The following is a 16,663-nucleotide window of genomic DNA, read 5'->3' as shown; positions in this document are numbered from 1 at the left end:
CTTGTTCTAGTTATGGTAGGAATCTATTTTGGGAGGAGCTTCAAACAGTTAGGCCAAAATGGAATGCCCCATGGTGTGTGGGTGGAGATTTTAATGCGGTTTGGTTCCTTCGTGAAAAATCTAATGGCAGTCGGATAACCACCAATGTAAGGAATTTTATTGATTGGGTTGCAAGAATGATTTGGTGGATTTGCATATGGAGGGGGTAGCTTCATGTGGTCCAATGGGCAGCAAAACGCTATTTTGTCGCAGCCAGACAGATTCCTAGTATCCCTAGAATGGATTGATAAATATCCACTGGTTTGTCAACACGGTTTGCTTAGAATTGTCTTGGATCATCGACCCATCCTATTGGAAGTGGCACCGGAAAATTGGGGGCCAAAACCTTTTAAGTTTGAGCTGGCATGGGCTGAGATAGAAGGCTTTAGGTAGTTGGTGGCAGGATGGAGTTCTCTTCATGTAGAAGGATTTGCCAGGTTCTGGTTATGTAGGAAGCTTAAGTTGTTGAAAGAAAAAATGAAGGCCTAGAAGAAAGAATCACTCGGGCCCGAGAGGCAAAGTTCGAGAACATGGAGAAAGAAATTCACGATCTCGATTTATTAGAAGAGTCGGGATCTTTGTCGGAGGAGGAAAGGGATAGAAGGGTTGTTCTCAATGTGTCTTATGCTAAATGTTTGAAAGAAGAGGAAATCCAGTGGCAACAACGATCAAGACAGGTGTGGCTCAAAGAGGGCGACAAAAACACTCGTTATTTCCATAGTATAGCTCGTGCCCTGGCAAGGTGTAACCGTATAGTTAGCTTGGTGGTTGACAAAGAAAGGATCACGAGCAAAAAGAAAATTTGTGACTCCATTGTGACTTTCTACAATAAATTGCTTTCTGTCGAACCATGGAGTAGGTCGCAACTTGATAATTTGGCCTTCAATAAGCTCTCACAAGACGACGTAGCCTCTCTCGAAGCTCTGTTTTCTTTAGAGGAAGTCAAAGCCGCTATAGATTCCATGTGTGGAGAAAAGATTCCGGGCCGGATAGCTTTCTGATAGCCTTCTTCTAGATGTTTTGACATATTCTCAAAGTGGACGTTATGGATTTTGTGAATGAATTTTATGAGTGTACCAGATTGTTTGTGGAGATCGGAGCTTCTTTCATTGCTCTCATCCCTAAGACAAGAGGAGTTGAGCATCTTAGAGATTTTTGTCCTATTGGTCTAATAGGGAGCCCTTACAAAATTATAGCCAAAATCCTAACCTTGCGGATCAGGGGGAGAGCAAAGGTGATTGTGGAAAAGGCTTTCATGTTGGGCAGACAAATGCTCGATAGTGCTTTGGTTGCTCATGAATGTATCGATTCCGGATATAGAGAGAAGCAAAGTGGTATAATGTGCAAGCTAGATATAGAAAAAGCATACGACCGGCATGCCTGACTCGATCCAAGACCGGTCTGGCCTGCCCCGAACTTGATCCAACTCGATACCGAGTCCAGCATGCCTGACTCGATCTGAGTCCGATCTGGCCTAGACCGATCCGAACCGAGTCCAATCCGGTCAGAAGTACCGAGTTGGGTCGAGTTGGCACCGAGTCGGATTGAGAGATGAGGAAGGGAGAGACCAAGAGAGTAGAGAGGAGAGAGAGGAGGAGGAGGGTGATGGTGGTGGGTGGTTGTCGAGCTTGGAAGATGAGGAGGATGAGGGAGGGAGAGAGATTTTGGGATCGGGTCGTGGTGGGGTGCGGCGGGTAGGGTTAGAGATGATAGAAATTAGAAACCCGAGTTGAGTCAAGTCTAGAAAAGTCATCTCAAGCTTAGGAGGCCGACACAAATTCAAAGTCCACACTCCAAGCGTTGAAGAGTGACTCCTCCATCTCTGAATATTTAGGAAAACTTACTTATATATGCGATGCTTTTGCAAACATACAGCAAGCAGTTCTCGACAAGGACAAGGTTCCCCATGCACTCACTGGGCTTGGACCAAAAATGACTCTCTTGTTATATATGTGAATGCCCATATCCTTTTCACAAACAAACAAACAAAAAAAAAAGGACTCCTTTATTAATCCTTACAAAAACATCCACGTCCTTTTTCCCACCATTGAAGAACTACGGGCTCTCCTTAGTCAGGAAGCTCGTTTATCCACCAAAGAATCAACGTATCCCTTCTACTTTCATTGCTCAACGAGGCATTAATCTCGTGGTGGATATTCTGCTTGTAGAAGTCAATTTAGTTATGGTAATAGCTGACTCAGTCATAGTAGACAAGCCTCCATCGATGGCTCTACTCCTCCAACTCACTTTTTTTGCTCAACTGATGTCATGGATCCCAAAATATATGACGTGTCACATCAAATTTTGTTAAAAACAAACCAACCACTCCTAGAATTGTTGTTACTTCACTGAAGAAGTATCAACTCAGGTGGTCTGCCTAAACACAATTCATGCCACATGGGTTCCTCCTGAAAAGTCATCTCATGCATAGGAGGCTAACACAATTCGAAGTTCCAACTCCAAGCATTGAAGAGTGATTCCTCCATCTCCGAATATTTAGGTGACTTGTACGTGTGATGCATTCCCAAAAAAAAACAAAAAGCAATTCGGGACTAGGGCAAAAGTTCCCTATGCGCTTAATGGGCTTAGACCGAAAAATTACTCTCATGTTATATCGGTGAATATCCATATCCTTTTCCCAAAAAAATGACTCTTCTATTTATCCTTATAAAAGCATCCTCATCCTTTTCCCACCTTTCATAACTACGAGCTATGAGCTCTCTTCTCAGTCGGGAAGCTAGTTTATCCTCCTAAGAATCCATGTATCTCTTCTACAGTCATTGCTCAACATGGCAGTAATCTTGTAGCAGATATTCTACTTGTAGAGATCAATTTAGTTGTGGTAATAGTTACTTAGTCACAATCAAGGTGTTCCGTACCTATTACGATACGGTTGTAAATGCCTATACGTATAGGTAAAGGCCGTGACCGTTACACAATATGGGGTTGAAATGGGGCGGTTGGTTTTTTGCGACCGTATCGGCCGTAACTGCTACTATGAGGCATAACAACTGTTACCCCCATAAAGGTTAACAAACATCCCTTTTTTTTTTATTTAAATCAATTTTCTCCTCAAATTTTAATTTTTCTCATTCCAAAAACATTTGTACATTATTTTACAATAGATTTCTACCACTCTTACTATAGTTTTTATGATCAAAACCACAGATTGAGCAATTTGGGTGAACAGAAGCTCAAGGGACATTTTTTCAAAAAATCTAAAAAAGTGGTATTTATGCTTTTTTTTCCCGATTTCTAGTTTTAAGGCTTGATTGTGATGTGTAAATATTGGCGACACATAATCGTGTTTATAAATTCACCAGACAACCAAATACAACACTCTTACTAAAGAGTGGACCGTTACACTACTTAATAAAAAATATAAAATATAAAAATATAAATAAATTAAAAAAAAAAAAACACGAATATGTATTTGGAATATTTGCCTTAGTTTAGATTTTCTAAATATTTTTTTAGAATTTTTCGAGCAAAATTTTTCTTTCAACCATTACAAGGGTTGTAACGGTTGTTAAGCCCCTGTATTGGCCGTTACGGCCAATACTTGTATCGGAAATGGTGGTGACCGTTACAACCATTATTACTGATATGGAATACCTTGGTCACAGTGGACAACCTACTTTCCACACCATCAAGCTTGTTGGGGTTCTATGTATTTTTCTTTTCCAAGATTGTTAAGGCTTAGTTACCAACTATGCATTTGTTTTAGCAGCCATCTGAGTTTTGATAGTCTAGCCGTGAACATGAGCTTTACAATATTAGTGAACAAAAAAGAAACACCGCCCTTAGCAGCTATATTGCAATCCACAGGAATTTCAGTCTGAGTATGTTCTGCCATGACTATTGTAACCTTGAATCTTAAGTGGAACTAATTCGTATCCTAACACAGGCACAACATATTTTTTGAAGAGATAATAGCCACTTTATTAAAAAGATTGCAAGGAACAAGCAAAGAATACAAAACCAAACAAGAAGAGTAACCAAAGTTGCCTTTACATGGATAGCCCAACTCGCTAAAAGATCCATTTTCCATATAGCCAAGGCCCTATACAATGAAAAACTCTTTACGAACCACCAGCACTTCTGATTACTGTACTTGGAGGCTACCAACTCCCTCCACATTCTTCCCCCTTCCACTCCAAATCCACCTTCCAAGCAAACTTGTCTATCTTTTTTTTTAAAAGTGTAATGGAGAAATTTATTGAAGGCATGTGGCCAAAGCAAAGCAAGAAAAGAATACTAGGGAAAACAAAAACACCAAAAGACACCCAAACTAGTGCTTAGCACAAAAAACAACCCAATTCGAAAATGACAACATAATGATTTCCACAATCTCCTGAAGAGACTTCGAAGTATCCCGGAAGAATCTCTGGTTCCTTTTGCCCCATAAGATCCACCAAACTGCCGACAATGTCATGAGCCATCTTTCCCTCCTGACCTTCTCACTAAAGCCTCCATGCCATGCCTAAAGAAGCTCCCTAACATAAGACAGCATGACCCACTGCACCTCCAAGAGGGAGAGAACAAGATCCTAAACCTTGTTAGAGAAGGGGCAAAAAACGAAGAGATGATCAATAGATTTGGCGTTGCAGCAACACAACCCGCACATGTTTGGAATGACCATAGCTCTTTTTTAAAGTTGTCTATAGTAAGCACTCTTTGCCTACCCACCTACTATGTAAAAGATGCCACCTTAAACATCACCATAAATGGAAAGCATAAGCTTCTTGTGGCTGAATTTCAGGAGGCCGAAGAAGGTTATAAGAGGACCTGACTAAGAAGACCCCCAAAGGATGCAAAGATGTATATCATGTCCCCCAAGGGTTTAATTCCCACCCCTCCCTCTTTGATCGGCTTGCACACCTCGTCCCATTTGAGAAGATGAAGCTTTTCCCTTTGCTAGCGCCCTTTCAAAGAAAGTCATGCCTTAGCCTTTCAAGTCTCAATAGAACAAACTTTGGGCATTTAAATAGAGAAATAAAGTATATGAGCATATTGGAGAAAGACGTCTTAATAAGAGTTAAACGGCCTCCCAAGGATGTATACCGGCTTCCTAATACAAAGTTCCAACCCAAGATACGTCTAAGGGAAAGAACAAAACTTACAACTAGAGCTATACCCCCCAAAATGAATACCAAGCATTTCTGATTTTGCAACATTAATCTTCAAACCCGAACCACTTCAAAACACACTATTAATTTACAAAGGTTATCAAATGCATTCGCCTCTGCCTCATAGAAAAGTGAAGTGCCGCCCGCGTACTGAAGATGAGTAATCTAGAGTTCATCGCCTGCAACTTTGAAACCGCAGAACAGGCCGTTTTCCGTACCTCTAAGGAGCATCGTGCTAAGAACTTCTCCAATCACAACAAACAAGTATGGGGATAAGGGGTCCCCCTGTCTTAGCCCTCTTGAAGACTAAAAGTGTCCTTTTGGAGATTTGTTGAGAAGGATAGAGTAGAATGGAGATTGAACACAAGATCTAATCCATCCACTCCATTTCTAGCCGCAACCGACCCTATTAAGCATATAGTCCAAGAATTCCCAGCCAACATTATCGTAAGCTTTCTCCATGTTCAGCTTGCAAAACTAACCCACCCTTCTTCTCCTTATGCCTAGAATCCATACACTCATAGGCCACCAAGGCACTATCCAGGATTTGTCTTCATGTAATGAAAGCACATTGATTATCCAAGATCACTTTAGGAAGAACCTCCTTGAATCTAGGAGGGATCTTCGCTAAAATCTTTTAGGGTGCTCCTATGAGACTGATTGGCCTTAAATCTTTTAGTTGCTCAGCCCCCTCCACCCTAGGGATTAATACAATGAGGGAAGCCCCAAGCTCACAAGATAAACGACCTCTCTCAGAGAACTCTGTTATAAAATTCACGACGTCCCTTCTAGCAATGTGCCAAAACCTCTGGAAGAAGAGAATGGGGAAACCATCGACGTCGAGGGCCTTATACCCACACATTGACAGCACTGCTGCACATACTTCTTCCTTCAATATAGGCTTTTCAAATGATGAAGCTTCGTCGTCGGGAATCTTGTTAAACTGAATATTATCAAATCTTGATCTCCCCCACTTGTCAACGGGCAATAGATCCATGTGATAAGAAGTAATAGAATCACAAATTTTATCCTTGCCTAAGGTTTGAGAACCATTAATCAACAGGCTATAAATCCTATTACTGTGAGCCCGAGCACTAGCAATATTGTGAAAGAAGTGAGTATTCTTGTCGCCCCCTTTAAGCCATATTGCCCTAGACTTCTGACGCCATTTGATCTATTTCTTCTTTATCCTATGGTGCATATCTAAGATATAGGACGTTCCTCTCATCTCTACCTTCCACTGAAAGAATACCACTCTTTTACAAGATCCGGCTCGTGGATCTCTTCAGGGTTTTTTTCAAATTCTGCCTCCCTCGTGCCAAGGACGTCTTTTAGCTCTTCTTTCAATAATTTAGCTTCCAGCATAATCTGAAACCAGCATATCTATCCACTGCAAAAGATCCCCAACAATCTACCACCAACTACTCAAAATCGTCTATCTCTAGCCATGCCGCTTCGAGTCTAAAGGCTCTTGGATGCCAATTTTCTTTCAACACTTAAAGAATGATAGGAACATGATTAAAGGCCACCCTCGAGAGACCACTTGGCTCACCAAACGGAATTTTCCAATCCTATCTTCTAAGACAAAAAATTTATCCAAACGAGACATAGCAAAATGCTCCTACCCATTTGACCAAGTAAATCTAGCCCCACCCAAGGGCAGGTCCACCAACTGGTTGCAATTTACCCAATCGGGTAAATTGCAACATGAAAGATTGCGTAGACTTTTCAAACACAGGCCATAAACTGAAGACATTACCCGTTGGCACCCAGACAAAAGATCTTGCACCAAAAAAAAAAAAAAAAAGGATATAGAGAAAGAATCAATCTTTTTCCAAGCAACACTACCCCTCGCGACCCAATCTTTATGCTTAATCCCCCAAATAGAATTGAGCGTAATTGGAGAGAGCCTAAAGCACAGACTCTTGCACCATTATGATGTCGACCTTCACTTTCTTACATCTTAACTTAAGCCCTCTTAACTCTGCCTCCCAATCCTGTTAGGGCCTGTTTGGGCGGTGGGATTAAAAGGGATTAGGTGGGATGGGATTCAAAAAAATATAATTATTACCCATGGCAGGGATTGTCCCCTGTTCCCATGGGATAAGATTAATGCAATGCTTTGTTGGTAATACGGTGGTACAACGAATAAATATACCCACTATCATTTGAAATTATTGAGAATAACATACATGTGTTATATCTAAACCATTCATTTGTTTTGTAACCTCATTTTATGGCATGGGCCTAAAAATGAGGTAGATCCAAAACTTATGTGGCCCCAAAGAAGTTTTCAACGGTAAGTATTCAATCCTCATTGCTTTCTATGGTGGGGTCCACTTGAGCTTTAGATTTATCTGATTTTTTAGCCCATGCTCTAAAATAATCTCGATAAATGCATGGACGGTGTGGATATAGCCCACACATCATGGTGGGACCTACACAACTTACTAACATTGAGTGAAATTAGCACGGACGCAATGCGATTCCATCTGATCAACTTCCAAGCTTTTCCAATTCTTTCCGAACATAGAGTGGAATTGGCACGGAACCAGATGAATCCCATCCCACCTAAATCCCTTCTAATCCCACCGCCCAAACTGGCCCTTAACATTTCATTACGTATCCAATCTATCCCGCTGTCCGCCACTTGCCTTGGTCGTAATGTCATGATTAACATAGGCACAACATATCATAAGACTTTTTCTTCTTCTTCTTTTTTTTTTTTTGGTAACTTAGATACTTCCAATACAGTAAGGTCTTACAAGGTAAGACAGCTAGGGATTGAACCATAGATCACTCACAAACACTACAGTCTCCACCAGCTCTACAAACCAACCAAAGACATCGCATGACATTTGATGCAAGTACCTAGCTCACCCCAACTTAGTGATGGCACTAGATTGCCAATTACCAATGTAGGCGACGTGACTCTTCCCAAATCAAGTTGTGTTGTATGCCTCATGGCATGTTCTGCATGATCCTTTTATTCTAAAGAATTTGTTCTCAGATCAAATATTTACGCATGAATATAGAAGTTCATTAAGTTCAACTAGTGGGTCTTCATATAACCAATCTATTAAATATCGACGAGATTGGCCGATATATCCCATGATATATCTCGTATCCCACCTATGCGATATGAAACGCATAGGTAGTGCCAATATATCCCACATTTTTTTATTATGTGAGTATTTTCAATTTCTGATCCTTTTTTTTTATTGAAATTACATTAAATCCTTGTCAAATGGTTACAAATCCATTGATTCTTCGTGTTTTGCATGAAAAATCATAGAATTGGAGCTTTAATTTCGATATCCATTGGTTCTTCATGTTTTCAATGTTTTGTTTCAAAATTTTACTTCAATCAACTGTCAATTGAGACTAATTTCGAAGTATTTAGAAGTATTTAACAAAATAATCATCACATACACTCTAATTTTGAAATTTGAGTATAGGTCGTCTAATTTGGGGAAATTTCAAATTTTCCCAAATTACTTGCAATGTTGCGCTCCAAACATGAATCAAGCATGTATGAGGGCTGCTCTACTGATTTGTTAAGTCCTTGCCAATTGTCAGAAAATAAAAATCATTTTTAATTAAAAATTAATTAAAATATTTTTTTTTCGAAATTTCCCTTCAACCAACTGTCAATTGAGACTAATTTCGAAGTATTTAGGAGTTTTTGATGAAATGATCATCACATAAACTCTAAGTGTTAAGCACTCAATTTGAATATAGCTGTATTAGTTTAGTCAGACAATGCAGAGCTTAGGACCCTATACAAAGGAACCCTATTATGTGAGTTTCTTTTTTGAGATATTATTTAAAAGTGTACTAATGTTTTTTTTTTTTAATTTTATTTTATTTTATTTTATTTTTTTTAAAATCCCTGAAGTTTCATTGAAAATTTCAACAAATTTCCCAATGTTTCCCCATGTTTCCCAAAAAGTGCGATAAATTACGCGCAAATGATATATATCCCGTATGATAACCAATATGTATCTATATCCCAAGGATGTGATACGTAAAGCGATACCGATATTTCGAACACTGCATGTAACTGATATTCAAGGTGGTCAACTTCTAGCACGAGGGAATAAAGTAGGGGAGCTATGTGAATGGAATAAGGAGGAAGGTACTCATCTAGCTATGGCACAATCAGCTACATCTCATCTTAAAGCTTCTACCAATTTTTAGATGTCAACGATATCGGCCAATACATCCCACGATATATCTTGTATCCCACCTGTGCGATACGAACGCATAGGTAGTGCTGATATATCTTGCATGTTCGATCCGATAAGTATTTTCCATCTCTAATCCCTATTTTTGTTAAAATTATGTTAAATCAGAATCAAACGATTACAAATACATTGGTTCTCCATGTTTTGCATGAAAAATCATTTAGTTAGAGCTTTGATTTCGATATTCATTGGTTCTTCATGTTCTCCATTTTTATTTTTATTTTTTTGAAATTTTCCTTCAATCAGCTGTTAATTGAGACTAATTTAGAAGTATTTAGGAGTACTTGATGAAATGATCATCACAAGCACTCCAATTTCGAAATTTGAGTGCACGTGGTCCGATTTGGGGAAACTCCAAATTTACCCAATTTCGCCCAAATTGCTTGTAATGTTGCACTCCAAACATGCAATCAAGCATCTATCATGGCTGATCTACTGATTTGTTAAGTCCTTGTCAATTTTCAAAACACAAATATCATTTTTAATTAAAAATTAATTTAAAAAATATTAAAATATAAATTTTTTTTGAAATTTTCCTTGAACCAACTGTCAATTGAGACTAATTTTGAAGTATTTAGGAGTGTTTGATGAAATGATCATCACATACACTCTAAATGTTATGCATTCAATTTGAATAAAGTTGCATTAGTTCAATCAGAACACACATAGCTTAGGACCCTATATAAAGGAAATGTATTATGCGCACTTCTTTCTTGAGATGTCACCGTTTGAAAGTGTGTATTAAGGTCTTTTTTAACAACATCTGAAGTTTCATTGAAAAAATCAACTATTTTCCCAATGTTTCCCCATGTCTCCCAAAAAGTGTGATACATTATCTTGATACAAACAATATATCCAATCCGATAACTGATATGTATCTGTATCCGAAGGATGCGATACGTAACACGATACCAATATTTTGAACATTGGCTTCTACGCGCATGCGCCTCAGACATCCTAGTGAGAAGTTTTTTTGTTTTTTTTTTTTTTTTTGACAAATCATCATAGTGTGAAGATATTGACAATGATAAAGAGAAGGATGAAGAAAGGGATGGCACCACCTTTTGTTCTTGTTGTCAAATGAGCAAACATAGTGAACTTCATCTCTGCTTATCTGATAAAAAGAGCAGATTATCCACTGTTTATGGTTCATTGTAATCCAAGGGACCCTCTTGTATCCCCTTGACTCCTGGCTTTCTATTTTATATTTAGTTTTTTTATGATCATATCTGTATTCCAAGTAGAGCTGATGTGCTTCATGGCAATTGTGCAGAAAATGGGTGGAGAATGGATCCAATTTTGGGAGGATACACAGCTGTCAGGAGGTGTTGTAGATTGGTGGCATTTTGGAATCACTTGGATGGAACCCACTTTCAAGGGGCACTCAGCTTCTATGTAATAAATAACTGGAAAGAGGATTCCATGGGTGGCATGGTGCATCATAGTGTGACACATGGAAGCTGCCTCCTGTTGGATATATTAAAACTAATTTTGACAGCAGCTCCTTTAGAAATCATGGGCTGGCTGAATAGGGAGCATTGTGCAGGACACTGATGGTTCAGTGTTAGTGGAATTAGTGGGGCTGATTGGAGTGACTCACTCAACTGTTGCAGAAAGTTCAGGTATGCTCCATGCTATAAAGATTGCAGTCCGTTTCAACTTTGACCAAGTCATATTTGAGGTGACACAAAAAATGCATTTCTTGGGGAATGACGGGCTTTATCCTTGGCATATTACTTATAGAGGAGGCTCAGGAACTTTGCCATAGCAGGGATTTTCCTCTTGTTCACATTCCATGTGAGACCAATTCGGAGGCTGATCAGCTCACCAAGTTGGGTACAGTTGCAGAAAGTAGCACTCTCACTGTGATAGATAGGTATAGCAGTTATGTTAGTGGTAAGTAGTTGACCAGCAGCTTGTTCGGTGATTGTGCTCTTTTGAGTTGGCTTTTTGTTCAGTTTATTGGGCGCTAGTAGTCCAGCATGGATGCTGGCTTGTAGTTGTATTACTCTCTTTTGTTGAGTGCTTTTGTTTCATCCATTTGATAAAATTATCATCACATTTCAAAAAATAAAAATGCAAAACCTAAAAAAGTAAATAAATTAAAATAATAATTTATTTTTTTTTTTTTAAATACCTATGCCAAACATTCCCTAGGTTATACCAGCTCCCAATGAGACAAATTACGATTTCACAGTTCTATAATAGAAATGGAGGTAAGTTGCTTGGTCACCTATATTCGGAAGAACATTGAAAGATGAAGAAACTGAAGAATTTTATTGGCCTCTTTGGGCGTGCTTGAATCAACATGGAGTGAAAGCAGAACCACAACTATAATAGATCTTCTCAGTCAGATCATTCTACTCCCTTTAGCAGCGACTCCCAATAGAATGACCCTACTCCGAGTCTGATCAAATACAGATGGAAATACCTTGGTCCAACTACAGTTATGGCCTTCAGTTGCCTGGTAGAAAGGGATAAAGTTCTCACTATAGACAACCCAAGGAATGGGAATATGGTTATCACTATGGCATACTCGCTCTCTTCATAATTAGGAACGACACCTACTTTTGCATTCTGAATAGTCTATCATCATTTGGAGCAAATTTTTCAACCAGTTTGGTGTTCATTGGTTGATACCACAGTGGATCCAAGACTAACTCCAAGTTTCACATGGCATTCAATTGGGAGGAAAATTGAAATCTCTCTGGCGCCTATCACTACTAGCCATCCTTTGGTCAATCTGGTAGGAACACAACAGTTGAACATTGCCTTTTGTCATAGCTGAATGAGACTGTTTATTGTGGACTACGAGACTCAAAATTTTCCAAGGTTCTAATAGGAACCAATTTGTTGAAGTTCGGGTTTGAGGCATATGCTTTGCCTTGAGATAATCGATCATCATTTCTGGGTGTAACATCTTCTCTTTGACCACTTTTTCAATAAATTTCATTGCTGCTCCAAAAAATATATATTATAGCCCTACTTAGGGCTTTATCATCTACACCGGGAGTCAGATTTCTTTGGGTGCTTTATTTGTTTCAAGAAAATTTCTTAAAACATGTTTGCTAAGATAATCAATATTTCTCACAGTGATGGTGCTGGAGAGAATGCATTAAAGATATTTGTTTATGGTCTTGCCACCAATTGTATTACTTGACAGCTTTTCAATCCCTATACACCTCAGCAAAATGTCAACTCTTAAGAGAAAATAGATGCATTTGACAGAATGGTGTAACTCTACTTTCTCAAAGCGAGGTTCCACTACAATGTGTTTTACGATTTGCAGCTGTCAGTCTGGTCAATCATAAGCCTACTCCTGTCCTCAACAATCAACTAACTTATGAGTATGCCTTTGGAAAAGTGCCAAATTCAGCTTCCCTTCATGTGTTTGGTGGTGCAATATGATTCCTACTACAACTCACAATTTTGCACCTAAAACAAGAAGCAGATGTTCATATGATACATTTCTATTCATAAAGTGACACAAATGGAAACATCTGCATGCATTGTGAAGGAGAAAAGAGATTTGAAAACAAATGCTAAGATTCAAAGGCAACTAATCACATGCTAGCAAAGAGTATTTTCTCAAAGAGGAGAAAAGGTGAATTTGATAAAACCACGAGACCAACCAACCATCCAAAGAGAGACTATATATAGCCCAAGGCAAAACTAAACCCTAATCGCAAAATGGTGATGTAGAGTAGAAAAAAGTTTTTTTTTTTTTAATCATCAGAAATAGCCTTGTCCCAACAAACACTGCACCCCCCCCCCCGGCAGGGCCATTCAGCAAATAAATAATAATAATTCAAACACCTTTGTTAGGCAATCCTAACCATCCCATCTGGGGGTTGGAAACAAGGATGGGTACAAAAAATAAGGCTGGATCAATCTACTGGACTGTCGAGGTTACCCAATGCAACTAAAAGGACTACAACTTACAATGCTTAAAGAGAATTGGAGCATTTCTCTGAGCCAACAAGCTCTTAGACATGGCAAGAGAGCGGCTCTATAACTAAATGGGCTGAAATTTTAGACTGGACACGACAACTCAATCCCAGCCTGAGGTAGGCCATGCCCAAGAGCCCTCAGGCTAGCCCAACCAATTGACAGCAAGGGATAATATAGTTCAATTATCCATGGCTTCTGACGAGTAGAATCGTTGATGAATTTTGTGTGAAGAATGTTAAGTACCTAGGTGGTGGCGGTAACTTCGAAGTTGGAATTTCATTTGGCATACACATAACAAATGCTCTTGAAGAAGGCTCACCTCCAATTAGACAAATCAAAATACATATCCATGGATGTTAAGATGTTTTTTCTTTTCTTATGTTTTACTCCAATTTACAATGCTAAGTTCCAACTTGCTTTTGGTTGGAAGCTGCAAGTTGAGACAGTTAAAAATCATTTCATGTGTTTAATGATTTTCCATTTATGATATGGACATAGTGCATGGTTGCTCACCAATTGATCGCTTGATTGGGGCAAGATGGTGCTTAGTTATGTGATTCTATTGGACAACAGATTATCTTGTGCTGATCTAATCAGGAAACACATGGTCACTTTTTCTTTCCTGTAGTTGTTCAAGGTGAATCTAAACTCTATGATGTGGGCACGTGGCTATGGCCTACTTGGACAGCTTGGATCGTGCTACCCGTGGCTCCTGTGAGGCACAGGTGAGACAATGAGGTTAAGTAGAGGTATTTTTTTAACTTTAAAGTTTCAAAAGTATCTTTGTAATTTCTGTCTTGCATTGGTTAGTTGGAGAGTTATAAAGCTCCTTAGAGTTAGTTTTAGGTTGTTGGGGTTACTTGTGATTAGCAACTACTTGCCATGACTAGGAGCGTTAATCATGATTAGTTAGGATTTTGTTGGAAATTAGCTAGGGGCTGTTTTAGGAGATCTGTGAGTATTTTTTAAGAAGCATTTTAAGGGGGCTTTTGGATTTTATATAAAATTCAGAGAGAATTGAGAAGAGTGGACTTGCTTTTGTGTGTTTTAGTGTATTTGGATGCTAAATTACATCCCATTTTTCACAATCCTCCATTCTTCCTTCTTCCTTTTCTAACTACAAAGCAAGGCTCCTTCTGAACCAAGTGAAACAAACGGTCCAGGTTAAGTCACCATAGAAGTCTTTATTTCACCTTCTTAATTTCTAATTTTAAAATATCATGTGGGGAGCTTCTTTAAATGTGAGGCCCTTCCATGATTGGTTCCAAGAGACCAAGTAAAAGAGAGGTTTATATCTGGTGGACAATGTACGAACTATTGGCATCACCCAATGTATAGCAGCACCCATCAGATATGGAAATATCATGGGAAACATTGGGAAGTAGATGTATCGCACAATGTATTATAATTTGAGGGAAAATTAGGGAAACTTCAGGAAATTGGTGGAATTTTTAGTGAAACTTAAGGAGATGTTAAAAGACACAAGATTATAGGCTTAGAACTCAAAACATTATAAAAAACAAAGAACTATGTGCAATAGTTTTCCAATGTTTAGGGCACAAAACAATATGTTGTCAAAGAAAAAACTATGCTCCAAAATCCCTTTCTGATCACGATCTTTCCACCAAATTCGTGTTTTGAAGCAAAACAACTCAAGTGGAGCTATTAGAATGCAACTATGAAGAGACTCCCAAAAAATTTTGGGCAAAAATAGTTTTTCTTTCTGATTTATGCTGGTTTGAATCGAAATATTACAAATATCCCAAATATCGATTGTTGAGAGAAAGGTGATGACGGTGGTGATGATATATAATATACATACTGTAGACACATATATATAGATAAATACACAGCATTTACTTACATGTTGATACGCATGCATATACATATAATGTATATGCACACATGTGTGTATATGTATATGCACGCACGCACGCACGCACACACACACACACATGCATAGACATATAATGTGATATGGTGTATCACCTTTCTACCGTGCACCACCACCTACTGTAACAAGATTTGCTTGGTTTCATGACTTCAGCAGACTGGTACGGTACATGAATATACCACATAGTGAACCTGCAATGTTGTACAAGCTGATTTTGCCCAACCTGACACCCGTGATGACACCTAGACTCACACTCATCCCATTGCCCAAGTAGCATATTTTTGGCACAATTTTACTCAACAAGGATAAAAAATGTCACTTTCAATGTTGTTTAGTTACTCCTTCAGAGGTTTAAAATATATCACAGTCAACCAGTGAATTTAAAAGAAATTAGTTCATTTTAACGTAAACAGTGAGAAGTGTATGATTTGATTAAAATCACAACCTTTCCCAGGATTGCAGCTGTAATGTAAGGAGACTTGCCAGTATAAGTATCTATCCATGCACACATTTTATCTCTGGATATCAGAGGTCTCCAATATCTGAGATATGTGAAAACCAGAAATACAAGCTACCTTGCTTACACATGCCGAGTAAGAATTTACAACGGCCCGCGAAAAAACATGTCATCCTAACAAGTATTGCAATACATGCAAGACAAGTCTATGGACATGCTTGGAGTAATTCAACAGCACCATGACCACAATAGGTTTGTAAGATACTCACATAGGGATTCCTCATCACTGTCAATATCACTTTCAGCTTTCCATTTAGCAACTTTTCTTACCCTTCCTCTGAATGAGACATTAGGAGTTGCAGAGTGCCTCTTTCGTTGAAGCTCCTTAACACTTTCATCTGAATAAGCAGATCAAATAAACATTTCTTCATGCAAGAAGATGAGCGAATTCGTATCAAAACAAACTTACGTAGCACACTACAGACCTGGCCCAGTGTCAGGCTTTGGAGGCAAAGGATAGTTTTCTTCCACCAGTTTTAGCAAAAGTTCTCGAGGACCTGACACAAAATCATCCAGTTCGAGGCCCTGTTTCAAGACCAGGTGCACAGGAAACTTACAATTAGAGGGCAATAGAAGAAAAGGCATATAACACCAAGTGAACATGAACCAAAAAAAAAAAAACCATACATATTTTGTCACAGCTTCCTCAGTTCTTGCCTCTCCAGTACTCTGAAGACCAATGACAACACATTTGTTTTCGACCAAAGCTTGCTTCGCCAGCCTCACAGCTGCAGGAACCTTCGCTGACATGCACATGTGTCTGAAGAAACGCTGCCAGAGCCCAATCAGAGCATCAAAGTAAGACAGGAAAAAGATCTTTTGTTTTAAAGAATAGAAAAGGAACCAAATAGTTTATGATTGAGGTTTACATCTGAAAATTAATAGA

General features: G+C 38.8%; 1 protein-coding gene across 2 annotated transcripts in view; it reads right to left on the bottom strand.

Annotated features, from left to right (window-relative positions):
- LOC131221176 (protein FORGETTER 1) overlaps positions 1-16,663 on the bottom strand; it is a 171,253-nt gene that overhangs the window by 74,656 nt on the left and 79,934 nt on the right. For both annotated transcript variants that reach the window (XM_058216344.1, XM_058216343.1), the window contains exons 12-14: positions 16,405-16,548; positions 16,203-16,302; positions 15,987-16,115 (exon numbers count right to left, since the gene is read on the bottom strand). In XM_058216344.1, coding sequence (XP_058072327.1) covers positions 15,987-16,115; positions 16,203-16,302; positions 16,405-16,548 — 373 coding nt within the window. The remainder of the gene's footprint in view (positions 1-15,986; positions 16,116-16,202; positions 16,303-16,404; positions 16,549-16,663) is intronic.

Source organism: Magnolia sinica, chromosome 12 (assembly GCF_029962835.1).
Source record: "Magnolia sinica isolate HGM2019 chromosome 12, MsV1, whole genome shotgun sequence".
NCBI lineage: Eukaryota > Viridiplantae > Streptophyta > Magnoliopsida > Magnoliales > Magnoliaceae > Magnolia > Magnolia sinica.
The sequence above is the reverse complement of the archived record's forward strand: the minus strand, read 5'-3'. Positions and strand labels throughout refer to the sequence as shown.